Raw genomic sequence first — 20,247 nt, 5'->3', positions numbered from 1 at the left:
GCCATGCTGGGCTCTGGGGATGGGCAATACCCTGCCACAAATGGACACTGAATTCTGAACATATGGGGGCATAATGGGGGCATGTACGTGGAGCCCCAGATCTAGAGGGGGCTGGCAGACAAAACTGACTTACAAAAGTCTTCCTTACTTTCTTGTGAAAAAACACTCCCAGGACAGGGGTATGACACACTGTGAAGCTGTAAAACTAAGCCCAGCTTCCTAATTGTTGAGCCTGTGAAGTGACCTGGGAGCCACTGGAACTCAACCAGCATCTGTAGCATCTGCTTCGTGCTGGGTCCTCCTCTTCCCTGCTCCTCCCCAACCTTGAGAAATAGAGCTCCCATGTTATGACGAAGAAATTTCAGCTCCAGAATATTAGAAACTTTCTCAAGGGAAACAATACCTTGAAATCACCATCTTCCTAGCTCGGGGCCCTAAAGTAGCAATCATCCTAGAAACTGTGACCAATGAACATTTACTGAAGAAAGAAATCTAGCGAACAAAGTGTTGCTGCCCCAGCGTCTTTTTGGCTGTGTGGTCTTGGGCAACATTAAACCTCTGTGCCTTAGGCTTTCTTTGCAACACGAAGATAATCCCCACTAATAATCCTCAGATTGCTATGAGGAGTCAGTGTGCAGAGAGAAAGTCAACGCTGTGAGTGGAAAAAAAACTACATTAATATCTCTGTTGAAGAGACAAAACACCTAGCACCCAGACATAGTTGGTGTTCAGTACATATTAGTCCTTTTCCTGTGGGATAGCTTTGTAGCAAAGCTGACCTCCTGAGAAAGAAATCAGTTTACTTACATATATCCGGAGGACAGAAGACCAAAAAACCAAAAAAGCTAAAAATTCAATATTATCTTTCACTTTAGAAACTTCAAATACCATGCAATTTTGGTAATGGTCAGCTTGCATTTAATTGCCTGCAGTTTTTATTTTCTGCATAGGAAACTCACTCCCAGGGAACATGAACGGCATGGAGGGTGCCCAGGACTGGCCTCCCTCCCAGAAGACAAACACTGCCCCCAGTTATCGCAGGAGCAAGACCATGGTCATACCCATATTTGCATCTTCTTCTTGAAATGTAGCACCTCCCACACTTGGCCTACACCCGGCCTCCTTCTGTAACAACAGTGTTCCAGTGCTGTCCACACAGAGCGCAATGAGCCACCACCTTCCTTCCAGAGGCCGTCGGCACTCCACCCCAGACGTTTCGTGAACTATTTATTCACCAGTCCTCTTCAATTATGCTCCCACCTTTTACTGAGACACGCATGGCTACACACACATCACTTCCCATAGGGGCAAATCCTACATGTAAAACCACAGAAAGTGTTTGCTAACTCCTGCCAGCTTCCTTCTGTGGAAGGTGTACCAATTTGAACCTGACCTGCAATGCACGCAGGTCTCTCTTTCCCACACCCTAACCCGCATGGTGCCAGCAAGCTTCCAGATTTAACCAACATGAAGGCTAAAAAATGCTTTCTCATTGTAATTTTATTGTAATTTGTACTTCTCTTATTTTTGAGTGAGCTTGAACATCTCACATGTTTACAAACTATTTGTATTAAATGATTCGTAATTACTCACACCCACCTATGTTTCTAGTGAGTTGTAGGTCTTTTCTTATTGATTTGTAGAAAGTATTTTTATATAAAAGAAAGTAACCTTTTATCTCTGATATGAATTTCAATTTTTTTTTCAGTCTTTAAACTTTTTGGCATGTAGAAAATTTTATTTTAATAGTTAGCAATCTTTTCTATTTCTCAACCTTTTCCCACAAATGGCTTCTGGGTTTAAAAACAAATTTAGGAAAGCCTTCTCCAATATGAGGCTACAAAAAGTGCCCCAAGGTTTTTTAGTAATTTGTGGTTTCACTTCTTTTTACATTAAATCTCTGATCTTCCTTGAATTTGGTTGGGAGGCATATATCCAACTTCGGTTATTTTTTTCCCCAGATGGTAACCCAACTGTCAATACTTTTCACTGAATAATTCATCTGTTCCCCACTGATCTGAAATATCATCTTTATTACAAAACAAATTTCCATTATTTACCTAGTTCTGGACTTTCTAGTGTGTTCCATTATCTGTCTATTCATGTATCTATCTTTACAGGAGCATTTAATTTCACAATCTTCGCAGAGACAGAAAGCAGATCGGTGAATGTTCAGGGACAGGGTGGCAGGGAAGGCAGGAGGGAGAGGTGGCGAGGGACAGAGGAAACCCTCGGGGGCGACGGACGGAGATATTCACCATCTCAACACTGGCGGTGGGTTCCGAGGTGTGCAAGTGTTATCATGCTGTACACCTCGTGTGCACTACATGCTGGCGATAGCGGGTCTGTTCTACCTCAATAAAGCTGTTCCCCGAAAAAAGGAAAAGAGGGTGTGAAAACAAGAAGTTGTCTATGGCTTTTAAAATACATTTTAATGTTTGGTAGGACTACTCCCTTTTCAATACTCTTCTTTTACAGGCTTTTCCTCGCTTTTCTTGTTTTTTTGCTCTCCCATCTGAACTTTAGAATCTATTTGTCTAGTTGGAGAAGGGGGAGGATGGTACGGACACACACTGTTTTAAGTGACTTATCAAGTGTAACATGGCCTGAACAAGTAACACATGGGACTTCTCTAGCTCACATGGCACAACCCTAGAGGACAGGGTTCAGAAACGTCTATGAGTGACCATGAATTCGACGAGGGGTACCACCTGTTGCTGGCCTTGGGCGGGGCGGGGGAGAACCATATTCTAAAAGTAAAACATTTAAATGTAATTTTTAAGCAGCTGAACATAGCTGCTCTCTTTCACTTTCCAGAAAACAAACTATAGGAGGACACAGGTGCTGAAATGGAGTCCTCGTCCTTGTGCATTCGGATCATGGCCCAGCTCTCCCTTATCATCATACGCCATTTCAAGCCAGCTGCCTCCCTGGCAGGAGACCCTGCTGGTCGGTCTGTCAGCTCTCAGACTGAGTGTCCAGCCCTCCTCCTGGAAAGAAGGGCAATGGAGGCCGGTGTTTTGAAGCACAAAAATAATAACTTTGGCTTGAACTGCTTAAACATGTTCATCAGGATTTTTCTTAACACAAAGTGTGGCTGGGCAAATATCCCATGGCTCTTAATTCTTATTGCCAAAATCCTCTAGCAGTTTTTATCCCTTACAAACTATATAACTGCACCCAAAATTAAAGTCAAGGGAATGATTAAGAAAAGTATAATATTGTAATTTAAAATATTTTAAAAGCAAGTGTTGGAGCAGATGGCATGAAGGATATCGCCATCATTAAAAAAGCTCATATTAGATAATAAGAATAGCCTTTTTGCTAGATATTAAAAAACAAGCAGGTGTTTTCATAGCCATGTGTTTCAGATACATGGTTTACCATCTTAAAGTTACTTTTTTGAGAACAAAAAAAACCTATTCAATGCCATATTAGCATTTTGCCATGTAATAAATATGGAAATTTTCAGGTGTCAAAAATTAAGCACTCTTTATATTTAGGATCTTTAAACGCATTTTACCAAATTTTCATATTCTGAGTGTTATAGAAAAAAAATTTTAAAGTAACAATCAATGCCCCCTACTGGTGTCTGTGAAACCTTCTGAATAACTTCAGAAATGCAGTCATCCTTACTGCATTTACTGCTGACCCCTTTTTCCTGAAACCTGCCCCACCCTGGACTTCTGGCTCTTCCCCACTCTTGGGACCACCCACAGTCCTGCCTGCCCCCTCCTGGCACATCCCCCCAGTTCCTGTCTGTCACCCACCCACCCGCTTTCTCTCCCACTGGGGCTCCTCCCAGAGCCTGACCAGTCTCCAGCTTCCCACCAGCCACACTCCCGCGACTTGCAGGTCGACATCTGCCCCTCCAATCTTGAAGACTCTCAGCAGACCCCGAATGCCAAGGGCCAGGACACATCTGTGCTACTTCAGGTTCCAGCTGAGCGCGATGACAGATGAAACACTGACCTGCTCACCTTCCTTCTTAACAGACCTGCATTTCCAAATGCCACCTCTGCTACTGTGTTACTTCAAACTGCTCATTCCCTCACTCCATCAGAGAGCACTAATTTCTTTCTGTCATTTCCATCCCAAATCTAGCCAGGGAACCGTTGTCTCCTCCTGTGTGAAGGGTGATAATGCACCACCACTGGCAGGGTGCGGGGAAGTCAGCTCTCACAGACACAGAGCAGGCTCTCTTGCTTCCCACGGTCACCTCCCCTTCCAGATCTGCCCTTCACTCGCCCCTGTGGCCATGATAGCATGTCACAACCTCACCTCCAGGGTCTTAAGTGGCTGGACCAGGGCAGAGATATGACCTCAGGGACACCAAACACAGGTGGGGGGATTTGGACATGGGGCAGAGACAGAACTGAATGTTGACGAAGGCTTAAACCAAACTGCTGTTGAGAACCAGGGATGCGGTGATGAACCCAAAATACTAGCACTGCCCAACCTTCACTTCTAGTCCTGCAGTGTCTTCTTTTTGACAGCAAACATGTGGTGTCTTTTCTAACACCAACCACTTCTCCAATTCTCTTGAGTCTAGCAGGGAGTCCTACAATTTAATGCTCTTCTGAAACCAACTTCTGGAGTTGGCACAGACCCTGCAAATTAAAGGATCGGTCCCAAAAGACTGCCCACACTGCAGACACCAGCTGCAAACGGTGGCCCCCAGGCCACTTGTATTTCTATCTAACGACCAAAAATCTAGGGGTTTGATAAAATGAGTCACACAACTCAAGAAAGCACTCTCCTTACTATTACCAGTTTATTATAAAGGACACAACTCAGGAGGGCCAGATGGACAAGATGCATGGGGCGAGGTATGGGGAAGGGGCGAGGCTCCCATACCCTGGCAGGATATGCCACCCCCAACCGCAACCCAGCACCTCCTTGTGTTCACCAGCTGTGAAGCTCCCACGCCTGGTGCTTCGGGGTTTTATGGAGACTTCATTACTTGGGAGAGTTGATTAAATCATTGTCCCCTGAAGATCAACTCTATCTCGGGCCACTCACCCTCCCCTCCCAGGAGGCAGGGGTAGAGGAATGAGGGTGGGAGTGAAAGTTTCCAGCTCTACTCATGGCTTGGACTTTCTGGCAACAGCCCCCCCCTGCAACCATCCAGGGGCCCCAGACCCCAGGCTCCTCATTAACATACAGAAGACACTCCATCGCTCCAGAAATTCCATGGTATTAGGAACTCTGTGCCGGGAACCATGAACAAAGACCAAATATATATTTTTGTTATACCATAGCCCTGAGCTCACTTAACTTCTGATGTCTACATCCAGGTTGGTTTGGATTTCTTTAGGTACCTCACACTCACCCTTGCTCTCCTCTCAAAGTCTGCTGAGACATGCCCTCTCTCTGTGCATGGCTCCCGCTGACCCTTCCCAGTGTCCCCATCTCTAGTCATGCCCTGCCCACCCCGAGAGTGAGCCCCTTCCGCTGGACCAAATGGATCCTGCGCTAGAATATCCAAGAGGCTGCAGAAGGACACCCAATTCCTCAACACACCATCCAAGCCTGGGATGCCCCACTAGCTCTCCAGCGTCACCTGCAGGCCCCCCCGATATCCTCAAAACACTGGTTTGGTTGGTTTCCAGACAGAACACACTCCTTTATGCCCTTCCCTCTACCTAGAAGGTCCTTACCATTCTTATTCTTCATGTGTCAATCCCTTCCTAATGCTTAAGATCCTGTGTGGGCTACCCTCCTCAATTAAGTCATTTCTGAATTCCAGCGTAGCTAGGTAATCTTTGCATCCCTATATCAGGACTTATAAAATAAGCCACATCACACACAGAACATCTGTCTGTAGGGACTGTCTGCCCCAATGGCCACAAGCTCCAAAAGACCATGAACTGACTTCTTCACTTCTCTTTGCACAAAGCCAGGCACAGGTCTGACCCCGGATGTCCAATGCATGCTCAGGGCCAGGTCTGGAAATGCAAACTGAGTCTATTGCAAGGAACGTGATATAAAATGACTAAACTACCCAAATAAAACAGAAATAGGGACTCCATCTCTCTAAAATGATCCAGTCTTAGGGAGGGCGACAAAATTTATCAAACTGCTCATCCTTGAACCTAGTAGTTCCACTTGGAAAAAGTACTTAAGGAAACAACAAAAGATATTCATTGCAGCACCGTTTTTAATAGCTAGAAACAACACAAACAGTTGATGATGGGGGATTTGGGGGAATCGCTAAATACCCACCCATGGTGGAAGGCTGTCTAGTTACTGAAAAGGCAAATGAGTAGTAAATAGGAAAACATGGTTTTTACAAAATTAATTTGAGAGAAAATAGCAGAATATGAAAGTAAGGTAAGAGTCCAGATACAAAGATGGAAAATTATATGTCCATGTGATGAAATGTTATAAGGCTATTTTAAAATGTTTAAGGATATTTAAAAATATGAACAAACTCTCAAAATACAGTAAGACAAACTATAAAAGACAAACTATAAAATAATCCAAAGCATAAACTGGCTTTCTAAAAACAATGCTATATACATGTATATACATTTTGTAAAATTACAGTAATGTAAAGAACTCAATGTAGTTTTTTTGTAAATTAGATAATTTAATAATTATTTATAGCTCTTTAGAGATAATAGTTAAAGTTGCTGATTATAAAAAGCAGAAGAGGTGAAACTTTGAAAGTGGACTTTTAGAAGTATAACTATCCATATAACTGTTAATTTAATCCTTCATTAGAATTCCCCAACCAAAACTTACTTTAAATATCACAGGAGGTATAAGAGAAGTGTATTGTTCACTTAACAAATGAGAAAATTAAAACTCATGTGAGCTGAATTTCCCTAACCCAAAAGTGGCCTTTTGACTTTCTTCTGTAGAGAGAGGATAAGGAGCCCTGGCTGATGTGGCTCAGTGGATTGAATGCCGGCCTATGAACCATAGGGCCGGTGGTTCAATTCCCAGTCAGGGCACATGTCTGGGTTGTGGGCCAGGTCCCCAGTAGGGGGTGCTTGAGAAGAAACCACACACATATACATTTCTTTCCCTTTCTTTCTCCCTCCCTTCCCCTCTCTCTAAAAATAAATTTAAAAAATCTTTAAAAAAAAAGAGGGAGTAAGGTATTTACCGCAGGAGCTGAGGAGCTAGGAAAAAGATTACAGATTCAAGTCAGGAGGCCCCCACAGAATGAGGCAATTCATTAAAGGCTTCAGGGACCAAAATCAAATATACCTGAACTTCCTTCACTATGACAAAAAGATCCCTCTGAGTACCTGTCAGAGTATACTCATTGGGACATGCATGGAGAGTAAGATGAGAAAAGTTCTTGTGAAACACAAATAAGAAAAACTGTCACGTAGAGGTCAGAACACTCATTAATCAACTTATCAATCATTATAATCTTCAATACTTACTTCATTGGCCCTTTTAATGATTTTATCATCCACGTCTGTAATTCCCATCACCATGATGATGTTGCATCCAAAAATCCTGGTTAGGATCCTTCGAATTATATCAAATCTAACATATGAACTAAAAGAAAGAAAAATGTTAGGATGTTTTTAAGACACTGAGTCATCATGGCAATAATTAAAAATGAGTGCCTTGCATTTCAACATGCTGCTGCCTAACTTCAAATACGGGATATAATCAATAGTTCAAGAGCAGCTAGAAAAAAGAAAAGAATTTATTGACTGGTCCCCACTGGTTCTCACAAAAGAAATAGACACAGGTGTTGCCTCTATTTCAGGATACATGTTAGCATTTTTAATTTTAGAGATATTGTTCAAATGAGTTTACATCTATTAAATTGTATAAAACTTTATTCATAATACAATCTCGCTAGGTAGTTAAAATACTGAGAGCATTTACCATTCTTCATGTTCTTCAATAACTATAATATTTCACTATGACAAAAGAGAAGTAAATAACAAATAATTACAAATCAAAACAAATACAATCCTATTAAACCTGTGTAAGATTACTAAGAAATGTGCACACTATTATAGAATATTAAAATACCAGCTTATTGGTAGACTACACTGGAGAAACGCAAACTTGTAAAACGTAACTTTCAAAATCCATTAAGATCCATTCAAAATCTCAAGAAGCTGGTTTCCCATAAAAGCAATATTAAAATTTAAGGTCCGCTAATCTCATGCTCATCTCCATTGTCCACATGGCCCCTCTAAATTTGAGTTCATAAAATCATTTTCCCTTGAAAATGAGCTTTGTAATTATATTCCTTAAACCTCCCACAGTCGCTCACCCCAAACATAGCTGAGGCCAAATCCCTCCATTCTAGTGCCAAAACTATCTCCGAAACTCTTGCCAAGATATTTCACCTTTTAATGCCTTGGGCTGCTTATTATATTGTAGATAGGGCAAAATTCAACTACCCCATAGGGTTGTTATACGTAGTCTTAGTGCAGCACAAATTCCAACAAGATGAACTATTATTACCTTCATTCATTTTTAGTAAGAAAAGATTTAAGAGAAAAAGTTAACAGTTGCCTAAAACAGCAATTTTCAACCAGCATGCCATAAAAACATTTAACACATGCAATGCCTGACTATTTAGTCAGGGGCACTGACCTCTTTTCCCTTAGACTGTCAAATAAAAAAAAAATGACAACAGCCAACACACAATAGCCGTCTGGTGTGAATGACTGACACTTATACCTATTTTTTTTTTTTTTTTTTTTTGGTCAGATCGGCAAAAAATATACTTCTTGGTATGCTGCCGAATTTTAGTGATTAGTTTATGTGTGACATGAGATGAAAAAGGTGGAAAATAGCTGACATAAAACAGCGAAAACAAAAGTGAAGTCACATGTTTGGCCCAGAGGAGCTCGAGGGTTGCAACGCCCTAAGATACTGCAGGTGGGCTGCTCCCCCAAGGGCCACCCCACAGGAACCACAGGAGGCTGCACAGTAGAGGGGGCGGAGAAAGCGAACTCAGCCCATCTGCCTGGTTCATTAATTCCCCGCTAAGGGACCTGAGACTGTTCCATTGGCCCTCTGCACACAGTATCCCCATTTGTAATCTGGAGATAATAATAGCATTGCCATGAAGAATGGACACGAAGACCAGTGGAACAGAATTGAGAGCCCAGAAATAAACCCACATGTATGTGAGCAAATAAGTTTTGACAAAGAAGCCAAGAACATACAATGGAAAAAGAAAGCCTCTTCACACAAAAATTAACTCAAAATGAAAAAAAGAGCTAAATGTAAGACATGAAATAATAAAATACACAGAAGGAAACACTGGTACCAAACTTAAGCACCTTGGATATAGAGAGAATTTTATGAATTTAACCTCAAAAGCAAGAGAAGTAAAAGCAAAAATAAATGAATGGAACTATATCAAACTAAAAAGCTTCTGGACAGCAAATGAAACCATTATCAACAAAAAAGGGCAACCAACCAAATGGCAGATGATATTTGCAAACAACACCTCTGATAAGGGGTTAATATCCAAAATATATGAAGAAATCATATAACTCAACCACAAAAAAAACAAACAATCTAATTACAAATTGGACACTTCTCCTAGGAAGACATATAAATGGCCATCAGGTATATGAAAAGATGCTTAACTTCGCTAACTATTAAGGAAGTACAAATCAAAATCATAATGAGATACCATATCACATCTGTTAGAATAGCTATTATCAACAAGATAATAAGTAATAGAGAGGTTGTGGAGAAAAAGGAACCCCACACACATTGTTAACAGGAATGTAAATAGGTACAGCCACTTTGAAAAATAGCATGGAAGTTCTTCAAAAATTAAGAATAGAGTTACCATATGATCCAGCAATCCATCTTCTGGGTATCTATCTGAAAAATTTGAAAATATTTATTCTTAAAGATATATGTACCCCTATGTTCATTGCAGTATTGTTCACGGCGAACAGAACATGGAAACAACTAAAGTTGAAGTGTCCTTTGGTAGATAATTAGATAAAGAAGATGTGGTACGTATACACACACACATATATATGCAATGGAATACTACTCAGCCATCAGAAAAGATGAAATGCTGCCATTTGCGACAACATGGATGGATCTTGAAAATATCATGCTAAGCGAAGTAAGTCAAATGGTAAGTTAAGAACCATGATATCACTTATATGTGGAACATAAAACTAAAAGCAACAAATGAACAAACAAGACAAACAAGAAAATACCTCACAGACACAGACAACAGTAGGGCGGTTATCAGAGGGGAAGGCTGTGTGTGTGGGGGGGTGGGTGTAGTAAAGGGTAAAGGGGGTCAAACACATGGTGACAGAAGACTTGACTTTGAGTGAACACACAATGCAATATATTGATGATATATTATAGAACTGTACACCTGAAACCTGTGTAATTTTATTAACCAATGTCACCTCAATAAATTTAATAAAATAAAAAGTAATAATAATAGGCCTGCCACCTGGTGTTATTAGAATTATATTGGCTAGTGTTTGTAAAGCATTTGGAACAGTGTCTGGAACATAGCAAGTGCTATCTCAGCCTGTTAAGTATACATATTTTTTTAAATAGAGGCTGGTGTGGCTACGTGGGGAGGAAAGTGGAGTGACATGAACTTGGAGAGTTAGTAGCGACAGACATGTAGAATCACAGAGGTGTCCTTAGGATTCTGAACATCATCTTAAGAGCAGTGGAGCCATTCCTGACCATCCCTGCCCTCAAGATCTCCCAACGTTTTCAGAAATCTTGCAGTACTTAGGTTTTCTACCTCGAAGGAGTATCTTGAAGTGAATGACTCTTCTTGATGAATGACTTCTATCTCACTAGCAAAGCGTCCATAGGGGTAATCCTGGAATGGGGGTCAAGGAAAGGAGAGATGAAGAGGGACATCGAGGAGACTTGGGTGTTGGGAACGTTCTGTTTCTTCATCTGAAATTCAGGAACATTCATTCAGCTGTACACTTAAGATTTTACCTCTTTTCTTTATTTGTAAGTGCAAATACAAATTATAACTTAGAGGCTGGATTCGCTAGTTTAAAGTACAAGAGACTCTCCCTACTTGCCCTGCCTTTCAGAACTTTTTCCTCAGTCCTTTTAAAATGTATGTAAATCTTTCTAATAATTATATAAATTTCTTTCAGCCTCACAACTCAGGGAAGTTTTAAGGGTCTGGAAGCCATCTCTTTAAAATGATGTCATCTGGGAAAAATAATGCTCTATTTCCCAATGGGGGGAAATGGGCCTAACTTATCACCGGATTACAAACTGCACACCCTGCCTAAACTAGTGAGTGGTATCCACTTAGCTCTATAGGAGAGCATGATTTCTTTCTGCCTTTGCAACCATTTTAGCAGGTTGCATGTAATTGGCATCCCGTATTGACTTAATACTCATAATAAAATTGTTTTCTTTCTCTTCTGCCTTTGAGTAGAGGTTTTTTCAGGTGGGAGATTATTGATTTTAATATTTCCCCAACATATTTTATACTTCAATAAAAAGGTAAAAATATGCTTTTTATAATTAATAGTAAGTTAGCCTAAGTAGAGGAAAAAAATGGTTCTTAGACCATTTATTTTATTGTAACAAAACACAGACAAGTTCAGGTTTTGTGTGGGGTGATATATTTTTTTCAAAAATGTGTAGTAAAGAGACGTAACTTTTACTTTTAGTCCCAAACTGAACAATAACAAGTTGAAATGATGTACAAGAGGACATACAAAATATTAGAAGCAGCAATTTTGACAAATGAGAAGGCTAGCACAGAGGTCATATGGTCCACCAGGTCTACCACAGCTCCAATACCTCCTCCATGTGTGGCTCCTGGAAGGTTACTTATTCTCAACAATTGTTGATCCCTCACCACACATCACACTTCGAGTACTGTGTTAAGCAGCATTCTCATAAAACTGTGAAGATTCAAAACGATGGAAACTCTTGGAGGACTTCCAGTCAAGATGGCAGCATAGGTAAACCCAGCTCGCCTCCTTGCACGACCACATCAAAATCACAACCAAACTGTAGAATGACCATCATTTAGAATTGTCAGAAATCAAGTTGAATGGACTTCTGAGAAACTACAGAATTAAAGAAATCACATCCAGCTAGACTGGTGAGGGGGGTGGAGATGCAGAAGAGGCTGGTCCCACATCCACATGTGGTGGACAAAAATCTGGAAGGGATATCTTGGGAGCGAGGAGTCCAAGTCTAACACCAGGCCCCCCAGCCCAGGGTTCCAGTGCCAGGAAGATAAGTCCCCACAACTTCTGGCTGCAAAAAAGAGAAGGTATTGAGTGGGTGGAAGAAACTACGGGGGCCCCAAGCAGCTCCTCTTAAAGAACCCACACATCAGATTCAATCATTCTGAGCTCTAGCACCGGGGTAGCAGCTTGAAAGGCACCAGTGCATACAGGGAGGAAATGAAGTGTCTGGCATCAAGGTGAAAGATTTCTCCCAGATAGAAAGGTGGGCAGAGGCCATTGTCCCTCTTCTGAACCCTCCCACAAGGAGCCACAGAGCAGGCAGGCAGGTGCCACATCTGGGGCCCCATCAACCTGGCTAACACTGTTTTTTTTACCCTTGAGATCCCCTGAGGCTCCATCCCACCCAACTTAAAAGCCTACCCAAGATGTTAACAGTGGCTTTTCCATATGAATGGCTGGTCTTGGCTCATGCTTCACAAATTCCCAAATCCTGTCAAACAAGCAACAGCCAGCCTCAGTGTGCTCAGAGACCCTGTACCTTTTGCTAAGTGACCGCAGACCTACCACTAGCAGCAGCCAGCCTAGATTCACAGCTTGGCTTCTCCTGGGAATTTCTAAGCCCAGCACAAGTAGCAGTCATCTCAGATTGCTTCATTGATCAGGCAGGGTGGTGCTTGGCAGAATACAGGTGGAGGCTGGCCTTGGCCTGCACCACTCGGGAAACCCCAGGGCCAACCACCAGTGGACAGCTACAGACCATGTCAGAGCACCACTACTCTGCCCCTGCACAGCTGATCATCTGTGGAGGTTGGTGGTCAGTGGTCACAGTTAGTCCTTGCAGATGACTGGCCTGGGTAAATCCCTCCCCTGGACCTGTCAACAGCAATCAAGGCTCAACCACAAAAGGAGAGTGTGCTCAGCCCACACAGAGGGTCCAACTCAAGTACCCAGCTTGAGTGATAGGGGGAGGCTATGCCACTGGACCCTACAGGACACCTACTACAATAGGCCATGCTACCAAGACATGGAATCAAAGCAACTCTACCTAATACATTGAAACAGACACCGGGAGGCGGCCAAAATGAGGAAACCAGAAACATGGCCCAAATGAAAGAACAGATCAAAACTCCAGGAAAAGAACTGAACAAAATGAAGATAAGCAATCTATCATATGCAGAGTTCAAAACACTGGGTATAAGGATGCTCAAGGAACTTAGTGAGGACCTCAACAGCACAGAAAAGATCCAGTCAGAAATGAACAATACACTAATGGAAATAAAGAACAATTTACAAAGAAACAACAGTAGAATGGATGAAGCTAAGAATCAAAACAACAATTTGGAATATAAGGAAGAAAAAAATTTAAAAAATGAGGATAGTGTAAGCAGCTTCTGGGACAATTTCAAGAGGTCCAACATTCACATAACAGGGTTGCCAGAAGGAGAAGAAACAGAGCAAGAAATTGGGAATCTATTTGAAAGAATAATGAAAGAAAACTTCCCTAATTTGGTGAAGGAAATAGACATACAAGTCCAGGAAGCACAGAGAGTCCCAAACAAGATGGATGCAAAAAGGCTGACACCAAGACACATTATGATTAAAATGCCGAAGGTTAAAGATAAAGAGAGAATCTTAAAAGCAGCAATAGAAAAGCAGTTAATTACCATTGGGGAGTTCCCATAAGACTGTCAGCTAACTTCTAAAAAGAAACTTTGCAGGCTTGGAGGGATTTGCAAGAAATATTCAAAGTCATGAAAAGCAGGGGCCTACAACCAAGATTGCTCCACCCAGCAAAGCTATCATTTAGAGTTGAAGGGTAGATGAAGAGCTTCCCAGACAAAAAAAACTAAAGGAGTTCATCACCACCAAACCACTACTATATAAATGTTAAACAGGCTTATTTAAGAAAAAGAAGAAGATCAAAAGTATGAACAATACAATGGTAATAAACACATCTCTATTGACAATTGAATCTAAAAAACAAACTAATCAAACAAGCGGAACAGAGACAGAATCATGGATATGGAGAGCATTTTGATGGTTGCCAGATGAGAGTGGGTTTGGGGGAATGGGTGAAAAGGTGAGGGAATTAAGAAATACAGCCCTAGCTGGCGTGACTCAGTGGACTGAGCACTGGCCTGCAAACCAAAGGGTCGCTGTTTGAATTCCTAGTGCAGGGCACATGCCTGGGTTGCAGGCCAGGTCCCCAGCAGGGTGCACACAAAATGCAACCACACATTGTTGTTTATCTCCCTCTTTCTCCCTCTCTTCCTCTCTCTAAAAATAAATAAATAAATTCTTTAAAAAAAAAAAGAAATACTAATAGTTGGTTACAGAAGAGACACTGGGATGTAAAGTACATTATAGGTAACGGAGTAGCCAAAGAACCTACGTGCATGAACGTGAGCAAAGGTACAAGGATTGCCTTAGGGAGTAAGGTGGTGCTGGGTGGAGGGAGGCAAAGGGGTAAAAACTAAGACAACTGACCACCTGATTCCAGGGCTCCTGGAAAGGCCTCCTCTCACTGAACACATCAAAAAAACATCTACCATAATTCCAAAATGGGTCATTTTTACTGCTCCTCATTGCCTCCTGTGTTGCCTCACCCGTGAAATCGGTACAAGTGTTCAGGACTGTTACAAGAACCAAATGAGACTGTAACATGTATGTTTCCCACAATACCTGGAACATAGTAACTATTAAGCATATTTAAGTAGTCACTTGAGAGAGGAAAAAATTCAAATCCAGGACACTCACCAAGCGTGGCCAAGGTGTGCATGATCATAGACAGTTGGTCCACAGCTATACCTAGGAACAAAGTTAAAATCCATCATGTGAAACATATCTGCAAGAAAGACATCACTTTCTCAGATAGGTTTATCATATAACCATGTCTTTTTTTTTTTTAAAGTACTTCTGGGGAATGTACAGTCAGAAATCGATTACTTGACTCGCTAAATTTATATTAAAACCTGTCAATTCACTGTCACTAAACCAGTGTCTTCAGTGGTGCTGCCCATGTATTTTATTACTTACTAAATGATTTCCATCTGAGAACCCAACCCCACTTTCCACACAAAACGCTCAGTCCACCATCCTTCCCGCCCCACCTCCCCCGGCACAATCCCCGGGAGCTACCAGGAGGCGGCGTCAGCGCTGCTCACGATTAAGGGGTCCTTCCGCCGGGTGAGGCTGTTGTACACCTTGACGCCCGTATCATGGCCTGTAGGCTGCAGCCAGTCCTGCCCTCGAGCCCGCGACACCGCCCGCCCTGGGCCGGGCCCCAGGCCCAGTGGGGCCCGGAGAAGCGTAGTGACCAGACGAGCCCTGAACACCCGCAGCATGACAGGCCCGCAAGCCCGGCGGAACTAGGGAAGTCAGGCAGCTAGGGAAGTTCGCCACACCCACTTCTCGAGGGCCCGGCTCGGCCCCACCTACCGGGGGAAGAAATCGCTCAGGATAGGCACTGCCCACCCCGGAAGGCGATCAGCACAGCCCCCGCCCACCCCGAAGAAGACTGATAGGGCCACCGCCACCCCGGAATTAGGGCCCGCCCACTCCCGCTCATCCCGAAAAAAGAGCCGGCACTGCCGAGCCCATCCTAGAAGAGGACTTGGTTCAGCCACGCCTACCCCGGAACAGTAGTAGGGAAGCGGCGTCTCTGCCTGCATTAGGCCTGTCAGTGTCCTTGGGGAAGCAAGGGAGGGGGTCCGAGTCTGAGTCGGGTTAGAGGGGCCGACCGGGGACGGGGTCGGAGCCCCAAGCGGCAGGAAAAGGTGCTTCATCCCGCTCTAAGGAGGGCCACCTCTCATGGTGCTTACGCGTAGGAATCCCCGCCGGGCACAGGAGGCCGGCGGGCACGGGAGGTCTCTGCGAGGCGGAGTTCACGGTGCGGGGACCTGCCGGCGACTGCTCGCGTGCTCCCGAAGCACGTTCGCCCTTCAGTAAAGGCACACACCCAGAGTTTATTTACATCTGAACACACACCCTCTTTCTCAGCCTGCGAAGGAAAGACCATTCTAAGAAAGCACCCATTCATGAAGTACACGGTAGGAAATGTCTGCTTGAGATTCACTTTAAGGTTAAAAACATTCTGAATTGCGGTTTCTGTGGGGCTTTTATTTGTTTGTTTGTTTATTTTTAGAGAGAAGGGAAGTAAGGAGATAGGGGTCGGAGCACCAATCGTTTGCCCCTTGCACACCCCCAGCCGGAGACCTGGCCCGCAGTCTAGGCATGTGCACTGTCCAGAGTCCAACCGGGTTGGCCTTCGGGTTACAGGCCGGGGCTCAATCCACCGAGCCCCACCAGTCAGGGTTCAGGGACTTTCTAAAGGCAGGCTCGCGTGAAGTTTCAAGTTATCTTGACAAACGTGCCCCTAATATCTTGCAAAACAATGTTTCAAAACAAACCTTTGCTTTTGACATCCTCAAAAGGAGCACAGAGATTCCTCTGTTCTTTGAGTTTGTTTTGTTCTTCGAAAGGCAAGTAATTAAGTAGAGACAAACCAGTATGTTCCTAGAACACTTAAAAAATTTTTTTTGAGACCCTGGAGTCCAACTCTGCAATTCTGTTTCAAGCTGAACTGTAGCCTAATATAAACTATAATATGCGTAACACTAAAATGTTAGACCTTGTTGTTGAGAATTACGAGACCTCAACACCAATGCTTAGCCATGTTCTCTGAATATTCAAAAAGTTCTTTACTGCCTTCATACTTATCTTGATGTTATTTTGTAATTGTCTCTTGTTCTAGTACAATGTGCATATTTTTCCTCCTTGAGTGCTTTAGATTGTAAATTCTTTTGAATCTTACACTGTACCCAGCACTAAATTCAGAAGAGTGGCTAAAAATAATATCTGATGAAATCCACCTGTTGTGCAGGTGGGAAGAAATTAGTGGGTGGTAAAATATCGGAGATTTTTTATATCTGATAGAGGAGGCTGTAATCCAGGTGTTAGGTGTGACAGTGAAATAAGAAAATGAACAAAAAGGCTTAATTGTAAACTGTGAGAACACACAGAATTCAAGCAAAAAGTTAGAAGTTTTGAAGACATTTAGTAACATTAAAGACCAAATCGTGCACATGAGTTTGGATAGGTGCAATGTTTGAATTGGCCATAGAAATCATGACATTTAAATTAACAGTGGTATCTTCTGTTTTCAGAAAACTGGTCATGTAATGTGTTCAGCCGTTGACTCGCAGCAATTCTACCTTTTAAGTCTTTTGGGAATCATCAAAGCAATGATAAACATAACTCATTATTTAATGATTGTTAAAAATATTATTCCTTTTGCAAGTAGAATATTAAGGTAAAGTAAAAGTGACCAAGAAGATTATGTAACAGAAAAAAGAGAATCTAATTTGAAGTCACCCCTCCTTAGCCTAGGTCAGAACAAGGGAAGTATATTAAAATGAATGATTCCAAAATATCATGAATGCCATTTCTTAATCTTTAATGACAACAACAAAAAATGTAGTTCTCAGTATTACATTTTCTTTCAAGGCAAAATCTTGTAAATCCAGACTAGAAGAGATAAGGACATTGTTTAGGTCATTTCAAGTTTGAAATGAAAGTGTTGATTTATTTAAGCACCTCAAAACATAAATAACTGTATAATCATCTCTTATCTTTTAATCCCTTAGGTCTGAGTGCGTATTCAGTTAAACTGGAAATATAATTTTAGAAAAAAAAAGATTATCTATTTTTGCAATGCACTCCAAAAGAGCAAAAACTGAAACGATGCAAGATTCTTCAATGAATCTTAAAATTAAACATGTTCCCCAGTGATATATTAGCCTTGATCGCGAGTTCACTGTTTTAGCTATTGGTCTTTAACCTGTTGAGACTGTAAGTCATTGGCAAATTTTTAGGAACTTTTGTAAAGCTATCAAAGGGATTAAATGAAGAAAGCTCCTTTCTCACAAATCCCAGGCAACAGCAGCTAGAATATGGTGGTGCACTACAGTATTTTGCCGAATAAGATGTCTTTGCATTTAAGTGTCTGTAGTCCAAGGAAACAGAGAGGAATCATTATTCAGATAGCACTGTGATTTTTAGAAAGATACCCCTCCGGGACGGGAAAGGATTCTAATCTTTAAATTCAGATAAACACCACAACTCACTCAAGAGCCAGTGACTGCAAGAATTGGAAGAACCCCATTTTTCTCTTGCTATTGTATTTAAAACTGCTTATATTCTCTTAGAGGAATATGTATAGTTTTTTCTTATTCAACTTTGCACTTATTCCAAGAACACTTTTTTCCTAATGTGTCATAGTATTAGTCTGCGATCCAAGGGCCAATAAATTTTATTGAGGAAATGACAATTTTTATGATGAGCTTTTTTAGGGGAGGGTGAATCTAAAAATTTAACAGCCATTTTCCCAAAATAATGCTCAAAGCCCTCCTTATGTGGGGGGCATGAAGGAGAAAGAAAGAGCAAAAGAACAAACCCCTTTACTTTCAAAGAGTAAATATTATTGTTTGACACGTGCCGGGAACTATCCATTTCGGAAAGAAACAGCTTCCTTTAGTCTCATTTGTTGAAGTGATATCCAAATACAACATGCCTTCTGCAGGTCGCTGGGAAGTTAGCATCACTGCGGATAGTAATGTTTTTATAAAAATTAGATTGTCCGAAATATTACTACATAAATTTTAAAAATCTCCCGAAGGTCTTAAATTGTCACATTGATCGGTGGAACAACCCGAATCTCAATACACAGAGCCTCGTTAGAACTGCAATGTAACTATCTTGTCTACATGATGTGCCCTTATAGTGGACGGAGAGACCCGGAGAAAAGAGTGAACTCCCGAATTAATAAAAAGAGGAAAAAGGAGCACTGCCCTGCACAGAGCTAGAAGGGAGGGGTCCAGCCAGTGAGGGCTACGGGACAACCAGAGACAACCCGCGCAGCGGAGATTTAAGTCACATCTCGGAACAGACTGGAGCGGGAGACGCAGAGGCAGTCCGAGCGCGGTCTTCATCTCAATGGCCCAATCAAGATAAAGAGAAGGCGGGACGAGGTGGAATAACTCCTCTAGGGCTCTTAACTACTATACAGTACTAGAAACCCGCGTCCTGCGGAGGGGTGGAGACAGAGGCCGGGCGGAGACAGAGGCCGGGCCGAGCAGAGCGGAAGTGGTGGCTCATGCGCATTACGGCCTGGGCAGCAGCCGGCCCGCGCGGGACACCTACAATTCGGCGGCGGGACCACCACTCCCAGCAATCTCGGCGGCTCACGCGCCTGCGCGGTCCTCACCGCCCTCCCTTTGTGTCGCCGGCCGGAGCCCAGCGCCGAGCGGCTAAGAGACAAAGGGGCCCGCGAGGGGAGCTGCTTCCGGGCCGGGTCCCGGCAGAGGATGGGCAATCCCGATCCCTTCCCGACTGGGCTCCGGAGTCTGCTCTCAAACTCCGCTCCCTCACTTCGAAGGCTACCTAAACCTGGGCGGACCAGGAGTCCGGTCGCCGGCACTCTGCTGCCTCTCTCTGTGTTGTCTCGGCCCCTCCCCTCCTCTCCCCAATGGTTCCTCTTCCCACCACAAACTCCCGGATTTGGGGCTTCCTTAAAAGCACCCGCACAGAGGATCCGGTTGCCTGGACGACGCGCGGGCGCGAAGGCCAGCCTTCTCCATCAGACATCCCGCCTTGTGGGCGTGGCCACTCCACCTTTGTCCGCTGGGCCTCGGCCTGCGCTGCCGAGCGTCCTTCCTGACCGCGCTAGCTCGGCGCGACTGCCTCTGCGTCCCTCCCGCTCTCCTCTGCAGTCTGCGCGTTGTGTCTTTCTCCAAGGTGGGCGGGTTGTCTGGTTGTCCGTAGCCCTGCAAATTAGCTGGACCCTCCAGCCTTGTGACGTCTCTACCAGCTCTGTGCTAGGGCAGTGCTCCGTTTTTCTCTTTTTATTAATTCAGAGGGATTCACTCTTTTCTCCGGGTCTGCTCCATTGCCATATAGGGCACATCATGTAGACAAAATAATTACATTGCAGTTCTAACGGGCACAGTTCTGGTATTGAGATTCGGGGTGTTCGCAACCAAACAATGTGACAATCAAGACCTTCGGGGATTTTTAAAATTAC

At 43.1% G+C, this 20,247-nt stretch overlaps 1 protein-coding gene across 1 annotated transcript in view; it reads right to left on the bottom strand.

Moving 5' to 3' along the window:
* Positions 1 to 15,534, bottom strand: part of LOC129071178 (probable cysteine--tRNA ligase, mitochondrial) — a 44,404-nt gene extending 28,870 nt beyond the window's left edge. Inside the window, 3 exon segments of the mRNA XM_054574322.1 lie at positions 7,401 to 7,518; positions 14,925 to 14,975; positions 15,306 to 15,534. Coding sequence (XP_054430297.1) covers positions 7,401 to 7,518; positions 14,925 to 14,975; positions 15,306 to 15,511 — 375 coding nt within the window. The 5' untranslated portion in view covers positions 15,512 to 15,534.
* Between the last annotated feature and the right edge of the window lie 4,713 nt (positions 15,535 to 20,247).

This window comes from Pteronotus mesoamericanus, unplaced genomic scaffold, assembly GCF_021234165.1.
Source record: "Pteronotus mesoamericanus isolate MK-2021 breed Mesoamerican mustached bat unplaced genomic scaffold, CSHL_Meso_final contig_26, whole genome shotgun sequence".
NCBI classification, from domain to species: domain Eukaryota; kingdom Metazoa; phylum Chordata; class Mammalia; order Chiroptera; family Mormoopidae; genus Pteronotus; species Pteronotus mesoamericanus.
The sequence above is the reverse complement of the archived record's forward strand: the minus strand, read 5'-3'. Positions and strand labels throughout refer to the sequence as shown.